This window comes from Elaeis guineensis, chromosome 1, assembly GCF_000442705.2.
Source record: "Elaeis guineensis isolate ETL-2024a chromosome 1, EG11, whole genome shotgun sequence".
Taxonomy (NCBI): domain Eukaryota; kingdom Viridiplantae; phylum Streptophyta; class Magnoliopsida; order Arecales; family Arecaceae; genus Elaeis; species Elaeis guineensis.
Genome location: NC_025993.2, coordinates 169,660,554 through 169,684,323, shown reverse-complemented (window position 1 = coordinate 169,684,323; position 23,770 = coordinate 169,660,554). Strand labels below are relative to the sequence as shown.

Here is a 23,770-nt window from a genome sequence, read left to right as displayed (position 1 = left end):
GGGAGGCTTGAGCCCGACCGAGTCTCGACCGACGGCGTGGCAGCAGCGGGCGCTGGTCGCTCGGGTTCGTGAGCCTCCTCCCGATCCTCCTCTGCTGGCTGGGCGGCCGGCGCGCCATCTACCGACTCAGCCGCCCTTCTTTCGGGCGAAGCGGCGCCCTCGCCCGACGGTCCCTCGGACGGGACTTCGACAAGCACTGTCGGCGCCGACAATGCGATGACGGGCTCCACCCCCGACCCAGTCGATTCGCTCGGCGGAGCTACGTGGGGCCTCTTGGGAGGCCGCGACGGTCCGGCCCTTTGCGCCGGCCTCTTTCGGACGGCGTACTGACGTACGTCGGCTGCCGTCAGTCGTGATCTCGGCGGCATATCTGCAAACAACTACAGACGGTCAGTACCGTAAAGAAAAAACAAAAAGAAGAAAAAGGAGAAGAAAAATGAAAAACCGTCCTAAGCGAGGGACCGGGCTGAGGTCGGTGACGTACAGGGCCTGCTCGGTGACGAGCTTCCTCTGCTTCGGCATTGAGATATCTTTTAGCCGGTGGAAGTCTTCCCGATCTTCGGCTTCCACCCGACTGTTCTCATCGGTTCGGTTCGGGGATTCCCCCAACGGATAGGGAACCCCCAAGGAGTGGAAGACGATACAAAGAAGAACTGGTTCTTCCATCCGTGAATGGACGACGGAAGACCAGTGATGAAGGAAAGCTCCTTCCGAGGATTGAAGTACCACCACCCTCGGGCTTTAGGATGGGGTCGGAGGACGAAGAAGGCTCGGAAGAGGGAGATCCGAGGGTCAGTCGGCAAAAACCGACACAGAAGAGCCAAGCTGACTATTAGCCGAACTGAGTTCGGCGCGAGTTGTGCCGGGCACAGCCCGTAATAGTCGAGAATATTTCGGACAAACTCCGGGACCGGAAAATGAAGGCCGACCCGGAGGTCCTCCACGTAAAAGGCCACCTGGCCCTCAAGCGGGCTGTTAACCCGACCGTTGGCACCAGGGGCGAACAGCCGAAACTGCCCCGGGATGCGATATTGCTCCCGGAGCCGATCGACGTTCGGCCCCGAAAGTGAAGAGACCTCCACCTCCAGGGTCGACCGAGTGTCGTCAGTCGGCTCTCCCGATCGACCACCTCGTGGAGACGTTCTGGCCATGGACTGAGAAAAATAGCAGGAAATGAAGGAGGAGGAGATGGTAAAGGTGATGATGACCCTCAGAAGAAGAAGACGGAACTCCTAAGAAGAAAGGAAGCGGAGAAGAGTACCTGGAATGAGGGATTACGCGGGCAGAGTCTCGACAGCAAAGTAATGGGGGGGTAAAAACTGAATAGGGACGACCCTGTATATATAGTACCCCCCGACGATCGAGATGAAGGCACGACCAACGAGGAGTCCCCAGATCTCGCCATGTGGCGTCATCCGGGCCGTCCGTCGGCCCGACGGTTCGACGCACCTATCCTCAGATCGAGCCACGTCACCTCCATCCGCTCCAACGAACCCGTCCCAATGGCCGCACGCCACGTGGCGCGAAGGCCGCAACGTTTCGTATCCCTGAAGGGGCGGCGGGAACGATGGTTTCCCTTCCCGATAGGACGAGACGTCTGACACCGACAGGACGTCTGACACCGGCAGGACATCCGACACCGGCAGGACGTCCGACACCGACATGACACCTGGCGCCGACAGGACATCTAACGCCGACGGGATGGGACATCTGACACCGACTGGACATCTGACGCCAGCGAATCGCTCGGCATTCATGAGATGCCTGACATCATATCAACCCGCGGTACGGTCGGAACTTGACACACAGTGGATCCACTCCTTTTCGCCCGGCGTTACTGCCCAAACGAAGACATCGGCCAGCGCGTCGTCCGACTCAGGAGTGGAGGGGGGCAACTGTTGGGGAATACCGACCGACCCCGCTCATGCCGACTTATAATCGGGCATACCCGACCGACCGACTTACCGACCGACCGATCGTCGGGTGCCACTACCGACCGATCGACGGCTCTCTACCGACCGAGGATATGTCGGTCGGGCAGACCTTTTTCGCCCTCCCGACCGACTGCACCAGGGGGTCCGATGCCCGACTCCCGTGACGTGCCCGACTGACCGTCGGAGGGGTCCGAATCTCCACCCGACGCCCCTCAGCTGGCCACCGACCCAAGGTCGGTCGACTCCTCCAATCGCCGTACTACTGCCAGAGACTGTCAGTCCTGACAACAGCATGCGGCACTGCCGCCTAGGAGCATTGTCCCACCTAAGGCGTGGGTCAACCCTAGCGATTTGACAGCTCCACGACGATGTGACACTTTCACGGTGACTCTGATAGTCTACAGTGAATTGACAATTCTTCAATTGTCCACGCCATTAATGACGGCGCCATACCACGCTCCACTATATATATCGGGGAAGGCAACAGTGCTAGAGGTCCCTTCGAAACTCTTGGGCTTGCCCCCTCTCTCTCTTTCCCTCTCTCGTTGAGCTCCTTGTTTTCTTTTCACTGTTGCCTAGTCTCTTCTCTGACTTGACCGTCGGAGGGTCCCCGCCGGAGTCGCCTCCGGTCAGTGCGGACTTTCTTTTGCAGGCGCTCGTTCCCGGCGACCAGGCGACGAGGGGATTGGCCGCAACATTTATGTTATCTCTGATTTATATTTTGTTCTAATGAGTTTTCAACATGAGTAGGTACTAAATATGGACTTCAGCAGAATTTTGCAAAAAAAAAAAAGAAAAAGAAAAACAGTCATATGGAATTCATTTAGGAGTGCTTGGTTATAATTTGGGAAATACTAATAAATGATTCTTTGCTCATATTTGATGGCAAACAGATATCTGGCAATTTTGTTTTGTTTATGTGGCTCTGTTATGAAAAAACAACAGTATTTGTGAGGATAAATTAGTGCAAGGAATGTCTCTGATTTATATTTTGTTCTAATGAGTTTTCAACATGGCTAGGTTCTAAATATGGATTTCAGCAGAATTTTGGAAAAAAAAAAACAGTCGTATGGAATTCATTTAGAAGGTGCTTGGTTATAATTTGGGAAATACTAATAAATGATTCTTTGCTCATATTTGATGGCAAACAGATATCTGGCAATTTTATTTTGTTTATGTGGCTCTATTAGGAAAAAACAACAGTATTTGTGAGGAGATGTTTCATGTGTGCTTCACGTAAGTGATGCTATCTGAAGGCTACTCTGGTGTCTAGCCTAATGAATAGGACCAACTATCTAATATCACTTAGCATATTGTCCTATAATGAAAGCATACATCAAGCTTACCAGAGCTGAGGATATGTAGGTGGAAAGTAGTAAAATATAGGAACAGAAAAGCATCCAAATGCTGGCAAGAATTGTAGGTATAGAAAATACATGGCATGACTATCTGAGATGGTTTGCAGACTGTCCATATAAAGGGGTGAGCCAAGAAAATTTAGAAGTTGTCAACAATGAATTTGAGGAACCTTTCAGTGACAGAGCATGGCTATGTGTAGAAATATATGTGAAATTTTATTTATAAAGCTTAAAGTTATGCTTGCCTCCAAAGTAAGCATGGCTTAAATTTCATGAACACCATGTGAATCGTCATTTGATGCCATTGGATATATACTAATCTGATCTTATACTCTATCTTTTTCTGAATAGCATATAGCTTTTTTTGGGTGGGGGGTTTACATATGCAAATGTGTTAGATAATATTGTTGTCATGCAAGAAAGCTCAGTGGTCCTTGTTTTTATCAGTTCATGCACCTAAATTGGAACTTGTTTTTATTGGACCGCCTTTTCAAAATATTCTCCCCTTTGATAAGCATTCCTTTTCTGAATGAGTGAACAATGCACGTCTTATAACTTAGCAGAAGTTTGCAATGCATTTTTGGCACAACTTCTCCGACAGGCCATGTGATCATGTTATTTCGTTAGTCCATTTTAGGGTCTACATCACACATTTAGTTTATTTATTTTGAACAAGACCTATCCACAATCTTTTCTATATTTTGACCTTCTGTTTTGATTTGGTGATCCATCTTTCTTTATCAAATACTTTTCTTGATGCAATTGGAGGGGAGGAAACGTTCCCCAGATTTATTATTAAATACTTTAATGCTGTAATTTCTGTTATGATGAATTCATGTAAATGGGACCTTGTAAATTCCCATCTATCACAAACCTCTCATATGTTTTCTCAGTCGTAAACCCCCGTTTTCGGACACTGGCATGCAAGGATGCACCACACAAAGGTGTGATCTGGTAAGTTACTTTTTCTTGCTTGCTTTCTTTCTTTCAATTAGACCGTGTTCAAATACCACCTGCCTGCTAAAGTTGAAAGATCTTAGTAGTTTCTTCCAGGCCATGAAAGAAAAAACGAGCAATCTTCTCTGGAGCCTAGGAAGGCCACCAACCCTCTGCAGGTGACTCGAGTAATGGGAGGTAAATCATATCATATTCCCACCACATTTTTTTCATGCTATACCGATAAAGTGATCATTTGCATGATGGGTATATCTCTAGAAGCTAAATTGATGATGAGCTTGATTTGGAGACATCATTTCTGTCGATCATTACGATAATATATTATAGTAATAGAAGTTTACAGATACTGCTCCTCAAATACTATATTGATGTTAATTACCTTATAATAAACTTTTTGAGAAGCTCCCCCTTGTAATATGCTGGTGATATTGTGATGACATTGAATATCTGGATTTGTTTATGTTTTAAAGATAGTATTTGTTGAAGCTTGACATCAAGAGTCATCATCCTAACCTATACCCAGCTATATTATATAAAATAAAAATATAAAAATATAAAAGGTTCGGCTATACGTCTAAAAACATGTCGGTCTTGATTGGCAACTGCATTAGGTGGGCCTAGTTTGCTCTCTCTAGTCTTTGGTGCGTTCCTGTCTATAAAGAAAGAAGTAATTTTTTATATATCATATATGATGTAAAAAAAATATACTATCTCATCTGGTTGAATCATGTAGTCATTATTTTTTAAGTAATTTATTTTTTTATTTAAAATTTTGAACGATGAAAATATATATATATTTTTTTTAAATTATGATATTCTGTGATCGTATTATAACATCTTATGGTCAGTCAATTTATAATTTTTTATTCATAATTTGATCATAAGATGTCATAAAAAAAGAAAAATATTTTAATCATTTAAAAATTTTATAAATTTTTAATAATAAAAATATATTTTTATAATTTTAAAAAAAATATAATTTTTTATATATAGAAAATCATAATTTGATAGTAAAATATTATATAATCGTAGAACATCATAATATTTTTAAAATAAAAAAATATTATTATTATTTAAAATTTTAAATAAAAAAAATAAAATTATAAATATTAAATATATTATTAAATATATATTAAAAATAATAATTATGTGTTGTAATATGATTGGATGGTGTACCGCGTGTAATGCACAAAGCTTTCTCTTAATAAAGATTGGGTGGGCCTAGTTACTGTCGTTATCTGCTCCTGCCTTTAATGCTTTCCTGCCAACGAAGAATGACTAACTAGGAGACGAGATGCAAAGTTGATAAAGGAGCAGCCGGAATCACGCGGCGGCTTCGTATGCCGCAGGTCAACAAAGACGGGGGACATCGAATTCCGTGTCGGCCAGGCTTCCCCCGATAGAAGCTTCGGAACTGACCGCCTAACCCAGTCCGCAAAGATTGCTTTGGATCTAAGATAGGTGCTGCCTTGCTCTAACCCACTTTTAGCTCACTCGATGGATACATATGCATCACTTTATTCTGAAATTTCTATGGAAGCTGGTCACGTCAAACCAGGAAAGAGACAGGAAGGCAGCATATGAAAGTATGAAACCCAAAAACTGCATTATATAAGAAGAGGGGTTTGGTGGGATCTCAGCATCAGGAGAAAGAGATGGCAGATTTGGTCGAGGCTTCCCAATTCCTTCATGGCGTTCTCGATTTGACAATCTTCGAAGCTGATCACCTCCACCATTGTTTCCATGGTTTCCTCCTTCAGGTACTACAATCTGCCACTTCTTCTTCTGTCATATTTCCTCTTTCTTTTTCTCTTTTTTTGGATATAATGGAGTCTGGACCATGGAGGAAGCCAGTCAGGTTGAATTCTTTCTTAATATTTCATTAACCAAGGCTGCAAGAGACTGGACTGCCCCCTGAAAGATCTGTGGGTTTGTTCTCGTTGCAGCAACTGTTTATTGGAGTTCCTCCATTTGGTTCCCGTTTGAGCCCTAGCTGCTAATTAAGTAGCCCAGTTCGGTGTCTGACCGTGGCTAATGTGTTTCCACGCTCCCCGCCCCAGTCCTGACCTCTACTCAAATATGGAACACGCCATCCTGTCACCTTTGATGGGTCTCGAATATAACTTGGGCTGATTAAGAGATCAATCATCTAAAAAGCAATTGCTTGCTTTACCCAAACAAAAAAAAAAAAAAAGCAATTGCTTGATGAGAAAATAAAATCCGAGCCTAAACAAAGCCAGCACTGTTGGTAATCAATCCTGTATACGTAGCGAGTAGTGAATCAAACCACCAGTCCTGTCTCCTGTTATCTTCTCCACCCTTCCTCCCCATCCTCACCCCTCGCTTTCTCCTCCTCTGGTCGTTCCAGTCCGCCCCGACGCATCTCGATCTGGCTCGGAGGCACCACGCATAGAAGTCGGTAACCTGGTTCTGCCGAATTTGAAGGCGCGCGTTGGAGATTCGTTTGCAGCGGGCATGTAATGATTCAGCCAGGGTACCACAATCGGCTCTAAAAAATTCATGGGACTTAGCATGAGCTGCTGTCTTTGACCGAACGCTCGGCGATTTCAAAAAATCCGCCTAAGCGGAGTCCATGACCGTGTGACGTTTAGAAAGTAGAGAAATTATACTCGGGCCTATTCCGTGGGAACCGGGAGGTGAAGTGATGGAAGTTTTAAACTTAATTAACACGGACTTCAGGTTAACACCCATAGTTTTATAAGTAGCCCTGGCAGAATTTTGTGGTGCACGTAAGAGAAGTCTGCGTGCAAGTCTTTAGATGGAGAATAATTTTTTAATTTTAAACTAGAAAGTTTCCACGGCTGGTTTGACCGTCCTGCTGCTCCCCTGCCCGGCAACCTACGGTATTCGCAAAAAAGACAGCAGATCGGACGATTTTTTCTTTTTTAAATGATAAACAATGGGAGCGTCATCATTATTTCAAAGAGATGATGGTAGAATTTTCCCTGTCGAACTGTTGGGTGAACACCACCGAGGATCTGGACATGGATTTTCTTCCCAACTTTGCAACCTACGCTAAGCCATAGCTTCGAGCTATGGCAGAGTTACATGTCAGCTGTCTAACTTTTTGCGTCATATCTGTGAATCGAGTAAAAACAACATTTGCCCAAAAAAAAAAAAAAAAAGGATAATTAGGAGATCACAATCTGTATTAGCTTTCAAATAAGCTGGGCTACACGCAACAGAGTAGACCCAATATGCCATAGTAGACGAAAAGGTATTCCTCTGACTCTTTCCAGAGTTTGTAGCATAGCATCTTAGACACAGATAATTCTTAACAATTTTCTCAGTTTCTAACATGTTTTTCCCCATGAATATCAAACTTGCTTCTGTTCTTTAGAGCAAGCTTTGATTCTTTACAAATTAAAGTTTGCATCTGCACTCTTCTTCTTAATTTTGAAGTTTACATCTGTAGATTTCATTTTAATCTTTTCCTGCCATAAAAACGGCATCTCAGGTCACAGAAAAGATAGAGGAAGCCTTACATCTGGACAAGCTTGCCCACACCAAACTCTATGCCACTGTAGACATCGGTGGGGCAAGGGTGGCAAGGACCAGAGAGATCGAATTCCATCCCAAGAACCCAATATGGAACGAATCCTTCCACATCTACTGCGCCTATTCCGCTCCCTCAATCGTTGTATCTATTAAAAACCAGCTCCCCGTCGATGCAAAGGTTTTGGGCCGTGCTAAGATCCCCACCTCCCACTTACTCACTGGGCAACCTCTGGAAGGCTGGTTTGATCTATTCAATGATGAGGGCGACAAGCTCAAGAAAGCAAAGATCCATGTCCTCCTCAAATTCTCTGATATCACCACCGATCCATGTTGGAATGCAGGAATCAGACTTCCACAATTCTCTGGCGTTCCCAAAGTTTACTTCCCTCAGAAAACCGGTTGCGAAGTGACGCTCTACCAGAATGCTCATCTTTCTAATAATTTCCGACCGGTGATCCATCTCTCTAATGGTAAAAACTATCACCCTCGGAGAGTATGGGAGGATCTTTACATTGCCATAACAGAAGCCAAACATTTCATTTACGTTGCTGGCTGGTCGGTGAATGTCAACATCACCCTCATTCGAGATCCGGAGCGCATGATCCCGGGCGCAGAGGGTGTAACCATAGGAGAATTGCTGAAGAAAAAGGCCAAGGAAGGAGTTACGGTGTTGGTCATGATCTGGCAGGACCGAACCTCGGTGTCACTCCTAGGGAATGCAGGGCTGATGAAGACACATGACGAAGAGACTTACAAATTCTTTGAAGGCAGCAAGGTGAAGTGCTTCCTCTGTCCACGCAATGCTGACCGCTCCCTCACTGCAGTGCAGCATGTTGAGGTCGGATTGGAATTCACCCACCACCAGAAGATAGTCTGTCTTGATGCTCCCATGAGCAATGGTACTTGCCGTATTGTAAGCTTTGTTGGTGGAATTGATCTCGCCGGTGGAAGGTATGATGATGAGAACCACACACTTTTCAGAAACCTTGACACGACCTACCTTCATGATTTCCAACAGAATAACTTCCCCCATGCTGATCTCCGCCATGGTGGCCCAAGGGAGCCATGGCATGATGTGCATTCCAAGCTTGAAGGCCTTGCAGCTTGGGATGTACTTACCAATTTTGAGCAGCGATGGATAAAACAGTCCCCGAAGAAGATCTCTCATTGCTTGGTAAATATCCGTGAGCAACCTGATATCTTTCCAATCCCATCAGGTCATGTTACCCACGAATCATGGAATGTGCAAGTCTTCCGATCAATTGATGATGCTTCGGTGGTCGGCTTCCCCTCTGATCCATCCAAAGCTGCTATGCTGGGGTTGATGAGTGCAAAAGATGTAACGGTTGATCAAAGCATACATTCAGGCTATGTTGAAGCAATTAGAAGAGCAAAGAGGTTTATATACATTGAGAATCAATATTTCTTTGGAAGTTGTTTTTCCTGGAGGCAAGATCAGGATTGTGGATGTCTGAATTTGATCCCAATCGAGGTAGCTTTGAAGATTGCAAGCAAGATTCGCCGGGGAGAAAGGTTTGCAGCTTATATAGTGACCCCGATGTGGCCCGAGGGGATACCAGAGGGTGATACCGTGCAGGCCATACTGCACTGGAATAGGCTGACAATGGAGATGATGTATGGAATTGTGGCCAAGGCTATAGAGGAAGTTGGGTTGGGTGGGAAGGCGCACCCATGTGATTATTTGAATTTCTTCTGCTTGGGGAACAGGGAAGTACGGTATCCCGGGGAGTACATCCCACCAGAGAGGCCGGAACCAGGTTCAGACTACTGGAGGGCACAAGTCAACCGGCGATTCCTCATCTATGTGCATGCGAAGGTCATGATCGGTGAGAACATAAAAGTCTCTATTTTAGTATTTAGTAGTTTTCCAAGTGATGATTTTAAATTTTTATTTGAATTTGGCAATCGAAATACAGAAACAGCCTCTTTGAATTTAAGAGTAAGGCTGCATATATCTGACTCTCACCAGGTCCAATTGCGGTGGGAGACTCATGCAGACAACCCTTTATTTATATTTGGCAGCATTAAAATTCATTCAAACCATTTTATGGTTTTGATTTTAGAAGTAGCTTGCTAGCCATAAATGGAACCATTTAGGGTAGTCATTCCATTGATTTGAATGATGTAAAAAGGCCATAAATTATAATCTACAATTTGTCCAAGTTCAGGATTCAATTTGCACCATTTGTTTTTTGGTCAAAAGCTTATGTTATCCATCTTTCCAATTCTGTATCTTGCTCTCAGCATTCATCCATATTCTTGCATGTCATACCTCCTTTTTCTTGACCAGACAAATTCCTGTTGAAATGCCTTTCAAAACCTTCGTTTCTTTTGCACACATACAATAAGTGATTCTCCATCGTTTTTTCACCTGATGCAGAGCATATGAGCCCCCTCACATACTCAGATCTAACCAAATTTACTCTGCATAATTAACTCTGACAGTTCTTTTTCTTTGTGCGAGATTCAAAGGCATAAATTGGCAATTGCCCTTCTATAGTTTCCTGTTGCATTGTTTTGTAATCTTTAGTAGTCTCTCTCTCTCTCTCTCTCTCTCTCTCTCTCTCTCTCTCTCTTTTTCCTTCAGTTTTTGATGCAATTGGCTGAAGGAAACCTTCCCCCTATTTTATAGTTTCTCCCTATAATGCTTCAATTACTTGGGACATGTAGCTTGATATCTTTTTTCTTCAACTCATCATTCTTGTCTCGTGTGCAGTGGATGATGAGTACGTGATCATTGGCTCTGCAAACTTGAATCAGAGATCACTTGCAGGTGACAGGGATACTGAGATTGCCCATGGGGCGTATCAACCTGCATATCTAAACAGGCCTGATGAACCAGCTCGTGGACTCATCTATGGATACCGCATGTCACTGTGGTACGAGCACTTCATGAGCCACCACAAGCACCGATCTCATGACTTTTTTGAACCCGAGAGCTTGAAGTGTGTGAGAGCAGTCAGGCGAATTGCTGAGGATCTGTGGGAGAAGTTTGTGGGAGACGAGGTGGTTAATCTCCCTGGCCATCTGCTTCCATTCCCCATCCAGGTCTCGGAGGCTGGAGAGTTGTCGGAATTGCCGGTCGATGGCTTCTTTCCAGACACCAAGGCTCCTGTCCAGGGCAAGAAGTCTGAAATCCTTCCCCCTATACTCACCACATGAGTTTTTGTTCCCCACTTCTTTTTGGGACTAAATGCATTAATGTTGTGATATAATAAATGGCACTCATGCACCATCTGTAAGATTTCATGATAATTATAGAGGCCTAAGCTTACAATTGAAATAAAGATGCAGTGTGATGTTTTTATTTCATTCACCATCAACATTAGTATGTGGCATCGACTTAAAACTTGGGTTGCCCAAATTTTGATTCTTACAGCAGTTCTTTGGGTGCGGGCAATGCTACAGAAATCACTGAAGCTGATTCCAGATTAAAAAGCAGCTAACTACAAGCCGGTTTAACTTGAAAACTGGTGAAGTAGAGGAGGAATTCATCCTACATACCAATGTCCTTAACAAATTTGATTGTTGTTGAGTCGTCTTTTAAGTTGATTGACGGTTTGGAGATTCTATCAACTTCATTCCCTCAAAAAATCTCTCTTACAGAATTGATGACCCTGCACACCACTCCACCTCCCCCAGAGAAACCTTCTCAATGTGGTGGCTTCACGGTGAATTCTTTCTAAAATTTTCTGGATAACGGTGGCCTCTGTTGTCCCTTCTACAAGACCCAATGGAAGGCAGCTTTAATAGAGAAAGTAAGAGTTTTTGTTTGTCTGGGCCTTCAAAATCGATTGCATACAGGCGAGATACTTTCTGAGAAAGGATGGCAGATTAGTGGTGGATGTGTGCTTTGCAGAAGAAGACAAGAAACAATCTCCCATTTGCCCATGGTATATGGACTGCAATTAAGGTACACCTGAACCTAAGAGGGTGGCTTACCAGCTTTACTGATCTGTGGACCAAATGGAGGAACAAGAAATTTCAGCGACCGTTGAGAAGAGCTGCTGATCAGTTGATTGCCACTATCTGCTGGGCAATCTGAAAGGAGCGAAGTTCTCGAATTTTCTTAAAGAAATCAAGTTCAGTTTACTGTGTTCTGCGGAAAATTCTATCAACGATCCTTCTTCAGCTGGAAGCGCCGTGTTCCATGAAGCTGCTTGTGGAATTACATCTAAAACTATGGAACAACCTTGCATCCCCGGCACCTAGACCTGATCATGGGCTGGGCTTGGGCTCAGAAAATGTCAAATTTAATGCAGGCCCAGCCCGAAACATGATTAAAAATGAATAGAGTTGAGGCCCAAGCCCGGCCCATGATCAGATCTACCTGCGGTTTGATCTCATGTTGCAGCATCTTTGGCTGGTGAAACCAATGTTTGTTATTGGGGTTCTCATTTGGAAGGAAAGAAGGCTGCCATCTACAATGCTGAAGAACTCTTGCTGTTACGTATTGACGTTGATGATCGAAGGGAACTGGTCCTTCACACCACTTCTGAAAGAGTTCTGTTGGCCTTTGGATGGGCTAAGAGGGTTGCCTGCAGACAGCCGCCGGTGTCAAAATTTGTCTTGTTCCTACTGCTTTTGTCAATCCTGGCCATCTGTAAATAGTCTCTGTAAACTTTCTTATGTCAATAAAAGCCTGGTGGCTTTGCCTCCCTATTCATCAGAAAAGATGATTTTGGCGATTCTGATAATAATGCCTAATTTTTCTCTGTTTAATGCTAAAAAACTTAACGATAACCACTACAGAGCCATTGGTAATGACTTTACCAGGAGTTTGTTCATGGGACATGTCTCATGTCTTCTGAATTATTTTCATCCTGCAGCAGTGTTTCACCCATTTCTAAAATTTTGCATGTGTTAACGTGGGCACCACGGTCTTCAAACGGCCATGCACTCGTCTCAAATATCATGCATGCACATATAATTGTGTTCCAATTAAGAATTTATAGTGTTGTATGACTCATTAAATCAGCGAGATTCTGTTTTATTGTTCCCTTATTAGCCTTGCAGTATTCATTTGCTAAAGCACTGTTCTGCACACGCATGCAACGCGTGCACATACACACAGAATAGTCTGATTTCAATTGCTTCCATGTGAATTGGATGGTAGAGTCTTTAGCTCAGAGGTTCCCTCCAAGCACCCCTTAACCAATTCCGAATCTTTATGTGTTCAGAGTCCGTACATCTTCTATCCCTCTATCCAAATCCCTTTAGACTCGATATGTAGACTAAGAGACAACCATGTAGCCATGGTTAAGACTTAGGCAGTGGTTTGCCTGCTAAGAATGACTGAAAGAGCCGGAATGCTCTCCTTGGCTGCAACAGGGGCACCTCATGCCCTGCTCCTCTCACTATGGCAAACGTCAACCCTTCATACACCTCAGTCCATCCCGCGACCTTCATATAAAGTGGAAATTTGGAAAAAAAAAAAAAAAATGGGAAGATACTCCCTTCATCGAATCAAATGAAACCAATGCTCAAATTAACTCATTAACCAATAGGACTGCTTATTTCATACATGTATATACCTGTCTACCTATGTACCATGGATACCATGGGATATTGACCGTCAGATTAAGATGATTGATCGAGAACCTTGTGGCCGTCACCGGGACCACTGAATCAGTGTCCCCGCTGCCATTTAAATCACCAAAAATCACAACATCAAATGGCTGAAAAGCAAAATTAGATTTTCTCTAGTAATATTGCATGGCTAATCAGCTCTCACCTGAACACCCATATCCTTAAGCCGGCTCTAATCAACTCCTTGTAGGTAGGCAGCATGGACAACTCCGAGTCACCCCATGTTTTGAGCAGCAAATCACTACCAAAAAACCATCAAAAAAGATCATCATCATGCCCCCATATAAATGTCCTAATGCACATGCATTATCTCATGCACGTATAGGAGAAAATTTTGGGTTGATCAGGGTTGAACTTAACCTGCATGCAGTCCATTTGTAGGGAATGCTGGTAGTGTTTGCATGCATGGCCTCCTGCACGTCAGGCCGATTGTAGTATTTCTCAGCATAATTCTCGGTGCATGGATCATAGCCATATGATCGGCGCCGAATTAGGGTGTTTTTGAGCCTCAGTGATCGAGGAGCGGTGAAGTTGGGAGCAGTGCAGGAGGGGGTGTAGATGCTGTACTGATCAATGTCACCAAACTCATGGCTCACGGCATAGTTGATGACATGATCACAACTGCGTGAACCTTTGGTGGAGGTGAAGTTACAGTTGGAGAGGATGGATCGGTAGGTCCGATCAGAGATCATGGAGTGACTCCACCAGTAGGATACTGTGCCTAAGCTATCATGGTAGTAATCAGTTACAGCATTCCCCACCTGTGCATCGAAAATGGTGTGTGAGATACACATAATTAAGGTGCAGCACTATATGAATTGTAGTTGAACTTTGATTAAAGAAACAATAGGTGGTCTTTTTATGCTCTTCATTTTCTTTTATTCATAGATGATAACTAGATTCCATATTGCAGCAAAGGTTTTCACAGACAAGGCATGGTGCAACTGCATAAGAAACAACTAAAGCTAAAGACTATGAGCAAACTAATTCGGAAAAAAAGTTAAGAAAAGGTTAGAATTCCATGAGTAAAATTACCTACATAACTAAAAGAAAGTATTATGTCTGTATGTCTCTTATAATCATACTCACAATAAATCCCTTGAGATTGATGAAATGCTCTGAAGAAGCTTTATTGTAATCAAGGATTTTCTTTGCTAGCTGAGGGACGTAGTGACCTAACATAATACGAGCAAAATTTATCACTCCATGTACCATAGAAGATAGGATATAAAACTAAACAAGATATGACAACAGAAAAAAAAAAATTAAATAAAATTATCTTCCTTACTGACATACTATTATTGAGATATCTATACTCAGTTGCAGAGTTATTTCTTGAATTATCGATCATTTGGGCAGTATCAATAATTCCTAGAATTAAATTTCCTAAGGAATCAATGCTTTTCCATCTACATGAATAGAAAAGATTATCAAACTATAGAAATATAAGCACATGACGCACACTCGACATATCAGCATACATGAAAAGCCTTCTAGTTGGCTGGATATTTACTAAGCTAAAAGAAGTGAAACTGGTCATATGACAAAGTAACCTGATTTAGTGACATGCATGCATACATACATATTTCAAGTTTACCATGAACTTACCAGCATAGCTCTCACCACATATATAAAACTCTCGATATTTGTACTGCGGGAACCTCGACATCCAAGAGATCAAAAAAATGAGAGCATCTTGAGCTGCATCATAGGACTCTAATGATGGTTAATGGTGGAAATAACTTGACTGAGATGAACAAAACACTAATTACTGTTAATAATTTCAACAATCTCAAGGGATTTAATCTTGTACCGGTGCGTTCATCGCCAGAGGTCTTAAGATCAGAGCTAGTATTTGTGTATGAGAAACCAACACCAGCCGGCGATTCCAGGAATAAAATGTTTGCTTCTGCTCGAGTTGAAGAAAATGTGATCGTTGTTATACGATGAAATTTATTTTAAATAAGGATTAAAAGATTATTAAACACTATTATTTTTCATAGAGTTACCTCTATTCCATGAGTATTTATTAAGATAGAGGGATGACCCGGTTCGGTTTATCCGGAACGGTCCGATTTCTTCCGACGCGCCATAAGCCACCGAGGAGCAACCGGGACCTGGTTCAAAACATCTCGACCGCTTTATTATGATTCCGATTAAATGGAGAGCAGATCAGCTGTTGGGCAGCAAACATGCAATCTGGCGAAGTGTGCCTACGATACACGTGGGGTCAGGTTACCGGGTCGTGATGTTGATAAGGATTGCACGTGGGGTTGTGGATGGAGGCGTTCAACTCGTTCCAAGTAACTTAAGAGAGGGGCATCATACGTTCATCGGAAGACTTTCCGGTTGATGAGGGGGTCTATTGATCCGACGGCCCAGATTAATTGGATGGGCATCATGAATTGATTGACAGCATATTTGACTCGTAATAATGAAGCACTCAAGAGTATACTTGTTGCCTTTAGGGTAGCACTGTATCAGCATAGTGATCGGAAGAGAGACATCATTTCAGCCATTCATTTCATGAGCCTTTCCGTGGGCGCTTGATGGGACCCACCATTGAAAGGGCTTTGAACTTGAATTGGGTGACCAGGCTGTCGAAACGTATCTGGGCCGGCCGGTAGGTAGGGTCATGCTTATCCTTTAGATAACTATTTTTATTGTGCATGGTGAAGCCAAAACAGAAGACATGAAGGAGAGTGAAAAATCCATAGGAAAATCTTTATAGAAAAAAATCAGAAAAGTAGTTGAGCAACTAGTATTTTAATGGTATAGATTATAATCAATAGTGGATTTTTAATTTGGATGGTTTATTATTGATTTTGAAATTTAGATAAGTAAATACTCTCTTCTTTCGAGAGGAGTGAAGTTTATCTCAAATAAAAATAACCTGTATCTTATAACAAAGCAAGTTTTATAACGGATGAGATTTTTACATTTGTACTTTCTGCTCAGATTAACTAACTTCATCAACAAATTGATCTAGTTAGTGTAATTAATAAAATTGCTAAACAACATTGCAAAGAATTGAGGGTATGCCAATGGTTACGGTGCAGGTAGGTTTTTTAGTGAAAGGTGACTTTGATGTGCATACTCAAATGTCATTGGAAGTGTGACTGGCGTGATCTAAATAATTTTATTTTAGAAGATTTCAATCAAGTATCCCATTACTAAGATGGCCAGTAGAGAAGGATGGCAATAGGTTGGGTATGAATCGAATCGGCTCATATCCATATCCACTTTACAAGTAAAAATTCTATATTGAGATCTATCTCAAATCGGATCAAATAAAGATGTGAATCAAGTCAGATCGGATATATAAGAGAAATTGGTCAGATTGGGTTGAATCGGATACATATAAATAATATATAAAATTTTTATAATTTTGAATCAGAGATATATATTAAAATTATATTGGATCGAGTTCGGATGGGACTACCATCATCCATACCCGACCTAAATCGTAATAGTCTTACATTGTCATTTTGTAGACTTGTATCTGTAATTTTATATAAAAAGAAAAACTTGCATCTCAATATGATTTTAGTAATAAAAAAAATACTTTTCATAAGTCAGAACCCAAAGAAATATGATAAACACAATGCTTACTTTGCTTTAAGAAAATAAACCATACAATGCAATTTCATTTCAAATAAGTATTATATATGAACTTGCAAGGCCATATAAAGAAGCTAATAAATCCACTTAAAAAAATACAAAAATTTAAAAAAAATAAATCAAAATATTCAAATAACTTCTTCTAATTAACTTAAAAGGGTTAGTTCTTTGGTGGATAAATATCATGAGAAAGTGATCGATTAATTTATCCATATTCTTATACTTCTTTAGGTGAATTAGTTATTTTTTCATAGAAAATATTTACCCAAAAAATGGGAGGAAAGTTTTCCCACCTAAAACATCAATAAGTCATTTTTTTCATTAGTTAAAAAAATAAGCTTTTTATTTTGTTCCTAAAATATCCTAACCATATAATAATATAATATTATGTTATAATATATATAACTTAATATATACCACGATAAAATATAATATTAATATAATAATATATTATTATATTAATATAATATATTCTATAATAATATATTATTTTAATATGATATAATATAATATTTACTATAATAAAATTTTTTGTTTTAAAATAATTTATCATTATAATATAATATGTAATAGTATTATATGGTGTATAATATAGTATAGTAGAACATAATATATAACATTATAGTAAAATAAAATATATTATTTATATTATACATTATGATATATTAAATTAGATATAACATAATATAAATTATAAAATATATAATAGATATATTTATATCATAGATGGCATTATGAGAAATATGGATAAATCCTAACAATTTTGGAGTCATTTTTTAATATATAAAAAAATATAGATAAATTATTATTCTATCTAAATATTATTTGAAAAATATTTATTCAAAAAATTTTCAAATAAGTTATTCATCCTCAACCCTAAAGAGAGAGAGGGTGGAACGCCAACATCATACTCTCATTAGTAGACTTTCCAATTACGTGATCGTTGATGAGGTGGGTCGATTGATCCGACAGCCCAGATTAAGTGGATCGGCATCATGAATCGATTGACAACAAATTTGACTCGTAATGATGCAGAAGTCGGGAAAGTACTTGTTGTCTTTAGGGGAGCACTGTGTTAGCGTAATGATCAGAGGAGAGACATCATTTCGGCCATTCATTTGATGAGTCTTTCCTAGGCACCTGATGGGACCAAGCATTGAAAGGGCTTTGAACTCAAATTGGGTGACCGGGTTGTCCAATCCTATCTGGGCCGGCCGGTGGGTAGGGACATGCTTGTCCTTTGGATGACGACTTTTATAGTGCTTGGTGAAGCCGAAACAGAAGACATGAAGGAGCATGAGAAATCCATAGCAAAATCTGAAAAATAACTGGGCAATTTTTAATTTTGAAGTATTTTTAGCAGTATAGGTTATAATCAATAGTAGATTTTTAATTTAGATGGTTGATTATTACTTTTTGAATTTTAGATAAATAGATACTCTAAATTTGTCTCAAATAAAATTAGCTTGCATATTATAACAAAGAAAGTTTTATAATGGATGAGATTTTTTGTATTTATAATTTCTGCTTAAGTTAATTAACTTCACTAACAAATGGATCTAATTAGTGTAATTAATAAAATTGATAAGCTACATCGCAAAGAACTAAGGAAAATGCCAATGATTATGGCACTTGTAGGATTTTTCGTGGAAGGTGACTTGATCAACATCGTGATTCAATATTTACTCAAATTTAATTGAAAGTGTGACCGGCGTGACCTAACCAACTTTATTTGAGAAGTTTTCAATCAAGAATCGTAATACCAAGAGGGTGACCATAAATAGCTTAGTGGGTGAAGAGTGTCAAGTTGCAAACAACCACCTAGCTAAACTCTTAGGTAGGTTGCCAATAAATAGAGCTTTAACATACTTGTTTTGTCATTTTTCAGACTTGTATCTAGATTTTTCTATAAAAAGAAAAACTTGCATCTACATATGCTTTTAGTAATAGAAAAAATTCTTTTTATAAGCCAGTACCCAGGTAAATACAGTAAACACAATGCCTATATATTGCTTAGGAAAATAAAAAACATAAAATGCAATTGCATCAAATAAGTACTATATGTAAATTTGCAAGGTAATGTAAAGAAGCTAACAAATCCACTTAGGAGAAAAAAAATATAAAAATTACATAAAAACCAAATGTAATAAAAATATTCGAATAAATTAACCTGAGTTTACTCAAAAAAAATAATCCAAATAGAAAACAATTGAGCATGTCATTGAGTGTTGGGTATTATTTTTAAGAGAAAATATGTCCAAACAAATCATATTATTCAATCTCGGATGGCTATCAGATTTCCATCCCACTGATGCAATATACAAATGGAACATCACAGACAGCAGAAATCCATGAACCGTCGTTCTCTGAGAATGCGATGTAAACCCCTTTTCAGATTACTCAATCTAAATTCTAACAAGCTATCAACAAGAATTAATATATACCTACTGCAGATAATATCATAGGATTAATAATTGTATTCATCATAGCTGGTCAAGTGACATTTAGTAGTGAAACGACTAGATGGCTTCCATGAGACTGCAATGGTCTACCGCACTACCATTGTTCCCATAAGTTGGCATCAAGCATCATAACTTCCAAACCTAACCCACCCATCGCTGATCACTCTCTCAATTTCACCTGTAAAATTTACTTCATTTCTAGATGCATCAATTCCTTTCCACTTTGGTGGATAGGAAGGGACAGCAATTCCAACTCCCACCTGCAGGCTACGCGTGCTTCCAAAAGTGCAGTGGTCTTCTCCATCCCTGGTCCCCCATCCAGGCCCCACCACTTGCGCCCAGGTCAATCCACCAGCCTTTGGCTCAGACTGAAGGCCAAAAGTTGGCAGGCAGGGGTGCAAGGAAAAGTTGCTGCACTTGTGCTGGGTGGAGTTGTTTTTATGCCCATGTTTACCAAGGTGATGATGGCAGAAGTAGAAACAAAGGGAATAAAATAGAAAGATAAAACGAAATTCGCAGCTTTAGGTCTCTTGGGCACAGAACAATAATCTGCAGTCACATGAATCTGCTGCCACACATTAGAAATGAGCAGATCCATAAGCTCTTTCACTCAGTATCCTTTTTTGTATTTTATGAGAAAACAAATTACTCTGCTGGATAATTTTTTACGAGATACTGCAGGCTGTCTGTTAAGCTCTTATTGGATGTATTTGTATGTCACCTCGAAATACTGATTTCTAGTTACTAAAGACTAGGGTAATTTTTTTCTTTTGGAGAATTAATTAAGCTTGAAGGGTACAAGCTAAGCTTGACATTAAAAGCAAAACAAAAAGAAAAGGAAAATCCTTCTTGAGCATCGGATGCAACATAGTGAAGACTTTGAGATTCACTGTCGACCGTGATTTACATTTTAATGCATATATTTGATAGAATACTATGAAACCTTCTAGCACATATTTGAGTCTAATAATCGTATGATGAAATTAGATATTTGTAATTTTTTTCCCTTGCTTCGTTGGCTTGACGCGTACCCAAATGGCTTGACTCGTACCTAAACTTAATTTAATCATCTTGTCATAGCTTTTAATGAGAAAATCAAAATTAATTGTAAACTAGCTAGTTGTATGATTTTAATAGAAGGGTGGTGGGAATTATCCGTGTAGGATTCGTGTGTACTATGTGGAGCTCCCACATATTAACACTAATGTCGCCTTGCGGACCATGGCACCGAAACCAACACAGACAAGATTTCCCTATCATGCAACTTAATTGAAGTCTTGTTAATTACACAAAGGTACAAATGCGATAATTAGTTTATGATTCATTGAGTCTACTTGAGATGATTAATAAAAAGTACACTTTATTCTCTCCAACAATCTTTAAGAGGGTTCTTTTCCAATCCTACTATCTTTTTATACTTTAGAAATAGAAGAGATCTAAATCTCTCTCTTTACAAATAATTTCTATCGTTTTCTTTTGGAGAGATAGAGAAAAAAATAGTCTTATATAGCTCCTATTGCCCCCACAAACTCTTAGCGGCTATATGCCTCCTAAGTTCAGGTTGTATTTTCATACGAAAAAATGATTCACCTGATTTCACCACGTCGATTGTCGGATCGTGCAATGGCTGATGTACTTTATGAGCTATGTGCGATGCACGATCTGATAGTTGATATCACAAAAAGAGATCAATCATTTTCTTGCTTGAAAAATACAAATCAATCTCATGCCTACCATCAACTCACCCACCATTCTTGTATTGTCTTACCTTTCCACCGATGGTAAAAGCGGGCATGATGCCATTTATAAATAAGTGGTATACTCAATAGATCGAGCATCGACATATAAGTTTCTATACAAGCAACCATGATACAGTTTTACTTTTGTATTAGAGAAAAACCTCAAACATGAGATTTGTTCCGTTGGAAGTAACCAAGTTTAGTTATCCTAACCTTCACTAGGTTAATTAACTAATATTTCTTTTCAACTTGTGATTGTGTAGTCCATAGAGACATATTTTTAGTTGGGTCACCTTATAACAAGATGGAGAGAAGTAGCCACAGATACCTACAAGTAGGGTAATCTAAGGTTTTTGTTTTTATTTTTTTGGACAAAAAAATCCAATACATAAACTTTGCGTTATATTGCTTGCTTAGTTGGAGCCGTGAAGTGCCAACTGTAAATTCTTTTCAAGATAATATACAAATATTGTAAGCCTGATGACCACTGAGTATGAACTATAATTGGAGCTTTTTTGTACCTTCTGTGCAGGGAATAATGATCAGTTCTCACATGGTTACCACTGCCATGAAAGTAAGCAGAGCAAATAGAAAGGAACAAACACATCAGATCAACCAAGGAAACGTTACATACTCCTGCTACCGCTCTCCGGCCTAAGCCCCAGTTGGCGCACCTTAGCAAATCCATCAGAGGTTTGCTAACCTGCGCCTCGTCCGTTCTCTGTCGTTCAAATTTTTGGGGGGTTGGGGGGGCGTCCATTTTGTCGGCTTCCTACAGTTTATGTGGCAAGTCTAATGTCTTGCCACGTGTGCATCTTCCAGACTGGAACATAAAGTGGTGCCTTGTGTATTTATTAAGGTAGTTGTTGTTAACCAACAACAGCCTGCAAGCTCATCATTTTGGAATCAATGTCATTTTCCAAAATTTAGATAAGCAAAGAAAAGAGAAAAAAATTGAAAGAACAAGATATGAAAATTACCTAGGGATGAGTATAAAAGGACTTGTTTTCCTTCCAAAGCTCAAAGGAAGGAGGGGGAGGAGGGAGAAGAGCAAGAGTTTTTAAGGTTTAAAATGGCCATTATATCGCCGTTTTAAGCTTCTCTCTCTTGTGGCTTGCATTTAAAAGTTTCACTGATTGAGCTCTTTTCGTTTTGAGAAATTCAACAGAGCCTTTTTATGTTGAAAGAACCTAGGAATAAAGAAAACACTCCAATAGAAATCTTCTTTCTAGCCATCACCCAATAAAGGTTGGGGAAGCTCCTAACATATATCCCCACTTTCCTTAAAAAAAAATCAGCTTTGCTCGCATGGCCTTTTGATGTAACAAACCAACGAAACATTTCCAGAAAGGTGAGATCGAGAAAGAAAGACGAGGCATAAGTATAATATATATACTTATGTTATCGACTTATCATCACAGCGACTAATAAAATTAATTAACAGACCTTTGAAAAGATTATATTAATAAATTAAAGAGAGCAAGAAGGATGAGGACTGACCTCCATTTAGCCAAAGAACCAGGGGCTTCTTAGCAGCATCATTGGCAGCTTCAGTGAGCCAGTAGAAGAGAGCCCTGCCATGCTCCGCGTTCACTGTGACATAGCCGGAGAACTGCTTGAAGGACACTGGAGGTTGCCCGGGGAGTGCCGAGATCTGATCGAGAGCTTGTTGATCGGGAGCAGCGGTGGCGATGATGGTTAGTAAAGGTAGGAAAGAAATGAACAATGAGGAAGAGTGTATTTTCCTTAGGCCTCCCATTGCACCCACCCGGGCTAGATAAGTTCCCTCCCTCCGTGTCTCTCTATTATGGTGTCTTGTGTCTCTTGGTAAGGGAGGAGATTTGGATCATAGGAACAGGAATGAGTGCTTTATATAACCCAGTCGTGTGCTTTGGATGGGGCTCTCAAAACATAGTGTTGAGATTTTATTACAGCTTGCAGGTTGGGCGGCTATCTGGACCTTTTTTCTAGAAAATAAAAGCTTAAAAGAATGGGTGAATATATATGTGGGTGATAGGTTAGAGAAGGGTAGCTGACCTACATTGCCATTAATATTTGCTTCAGAGTTGGGTTTGGGAGCCCAATTAAACACAGGCCCATAAATGCAATGCAACTCTCTCTCTCTCTCTCTCTCTCTGTGGTCCTGAAGTTAGATGGAGATCAGCTCCGGGGGTGATGGACTCAGCTTGGTTTGGTCATGTGAGCTTTCTCTGAAAGGAAATAAGCATGTTATCACCTCTCTAAGCACTAGATATCCTCATCTAAACCAACAAGTTCGGCACTCTTTCCACTTTAACTCAAATTGTATATATTATATAGTCATTCTACTGTAAGCTTTTGAAATACCTCATCCTTATATGCTTGTGCGTGAAATAAAGAAATGAGACAAGTGGAACTGGCTTGTGCTTGTGAAGATGTGGGAGGGCTCTCTCTCTCTCTCTCTCCCTAAACTAAAAGACATCATTTTAATGATCCTACTAAAGACCCAATTGGAAAGTTTGTCTGCTTCATGGGAGAAGTCTTTCACTAGTATTAGTTTATACTATCTGCTTTTCTTCTTCTATTTGGTG

At 40.5% G+C, this 23,770-nt stretch overlaps 2 protein-coding genes across 2 annotated transcripts; one reads left to right on the top strand and one right to left on the bottom strand.

Moving 5' to 3' along the window:
- Window positions 1–5,822: 5,822 nt before the first annotated feature.
- LOC105060163 (phospholipase D alpha 1) lies at window positions 5,823–11,105 on the top strand. Its single transcript, XM_010943772.4, has 3 exons — window positions 5,823–6,009; window positions 7,728–9,615; window positions 10,506–11,105. Exons 1-3 carry the CDS (start codon window positions 5,905–5,907, stop codon window positions 10,949–10,951), a joined length of 2,439 nt encoding a protein of 812 aa, XP_010942074.1. The 5' UTR covers window positions 5,823–5,904; the 3' UTR covers window positions 10,952–11,105.
- Window positions 11,106–12,873: 1,768 nt separating this feature from the next.
- Window positions 12,874–23,159, bottom strand: LOC105060164 (serine carboxypeptidase 24). Its single transcript, XM_019855737.3, has 9 exons — window positions 22,701–23,159; window positions 15,388–15,495; window positions 15,192–15,287; window positions 14,987–15,079; window positions 14,468–14,553; window positions 13,739–14,139; window positions 13,524–13,619; window positions 13,324–13,429; window positions 12,874–13,192 (listed from the first exon to the last, which is right to left on the bottom strand). Exons 1-9 carry the CDS (start codon window positions 22,957–22,959, stop codon window positions 13,049–13,051), a joined length of 1,389 nt encoding a protein of 462 aa, XP_019711296.1. The 5' UTR covers window positions 22,960–23,159; the 3' UTR covers window positions 12,874–13,048.
- Window positions 23,160–23,770: the final 611 nt, after the last annotated feature.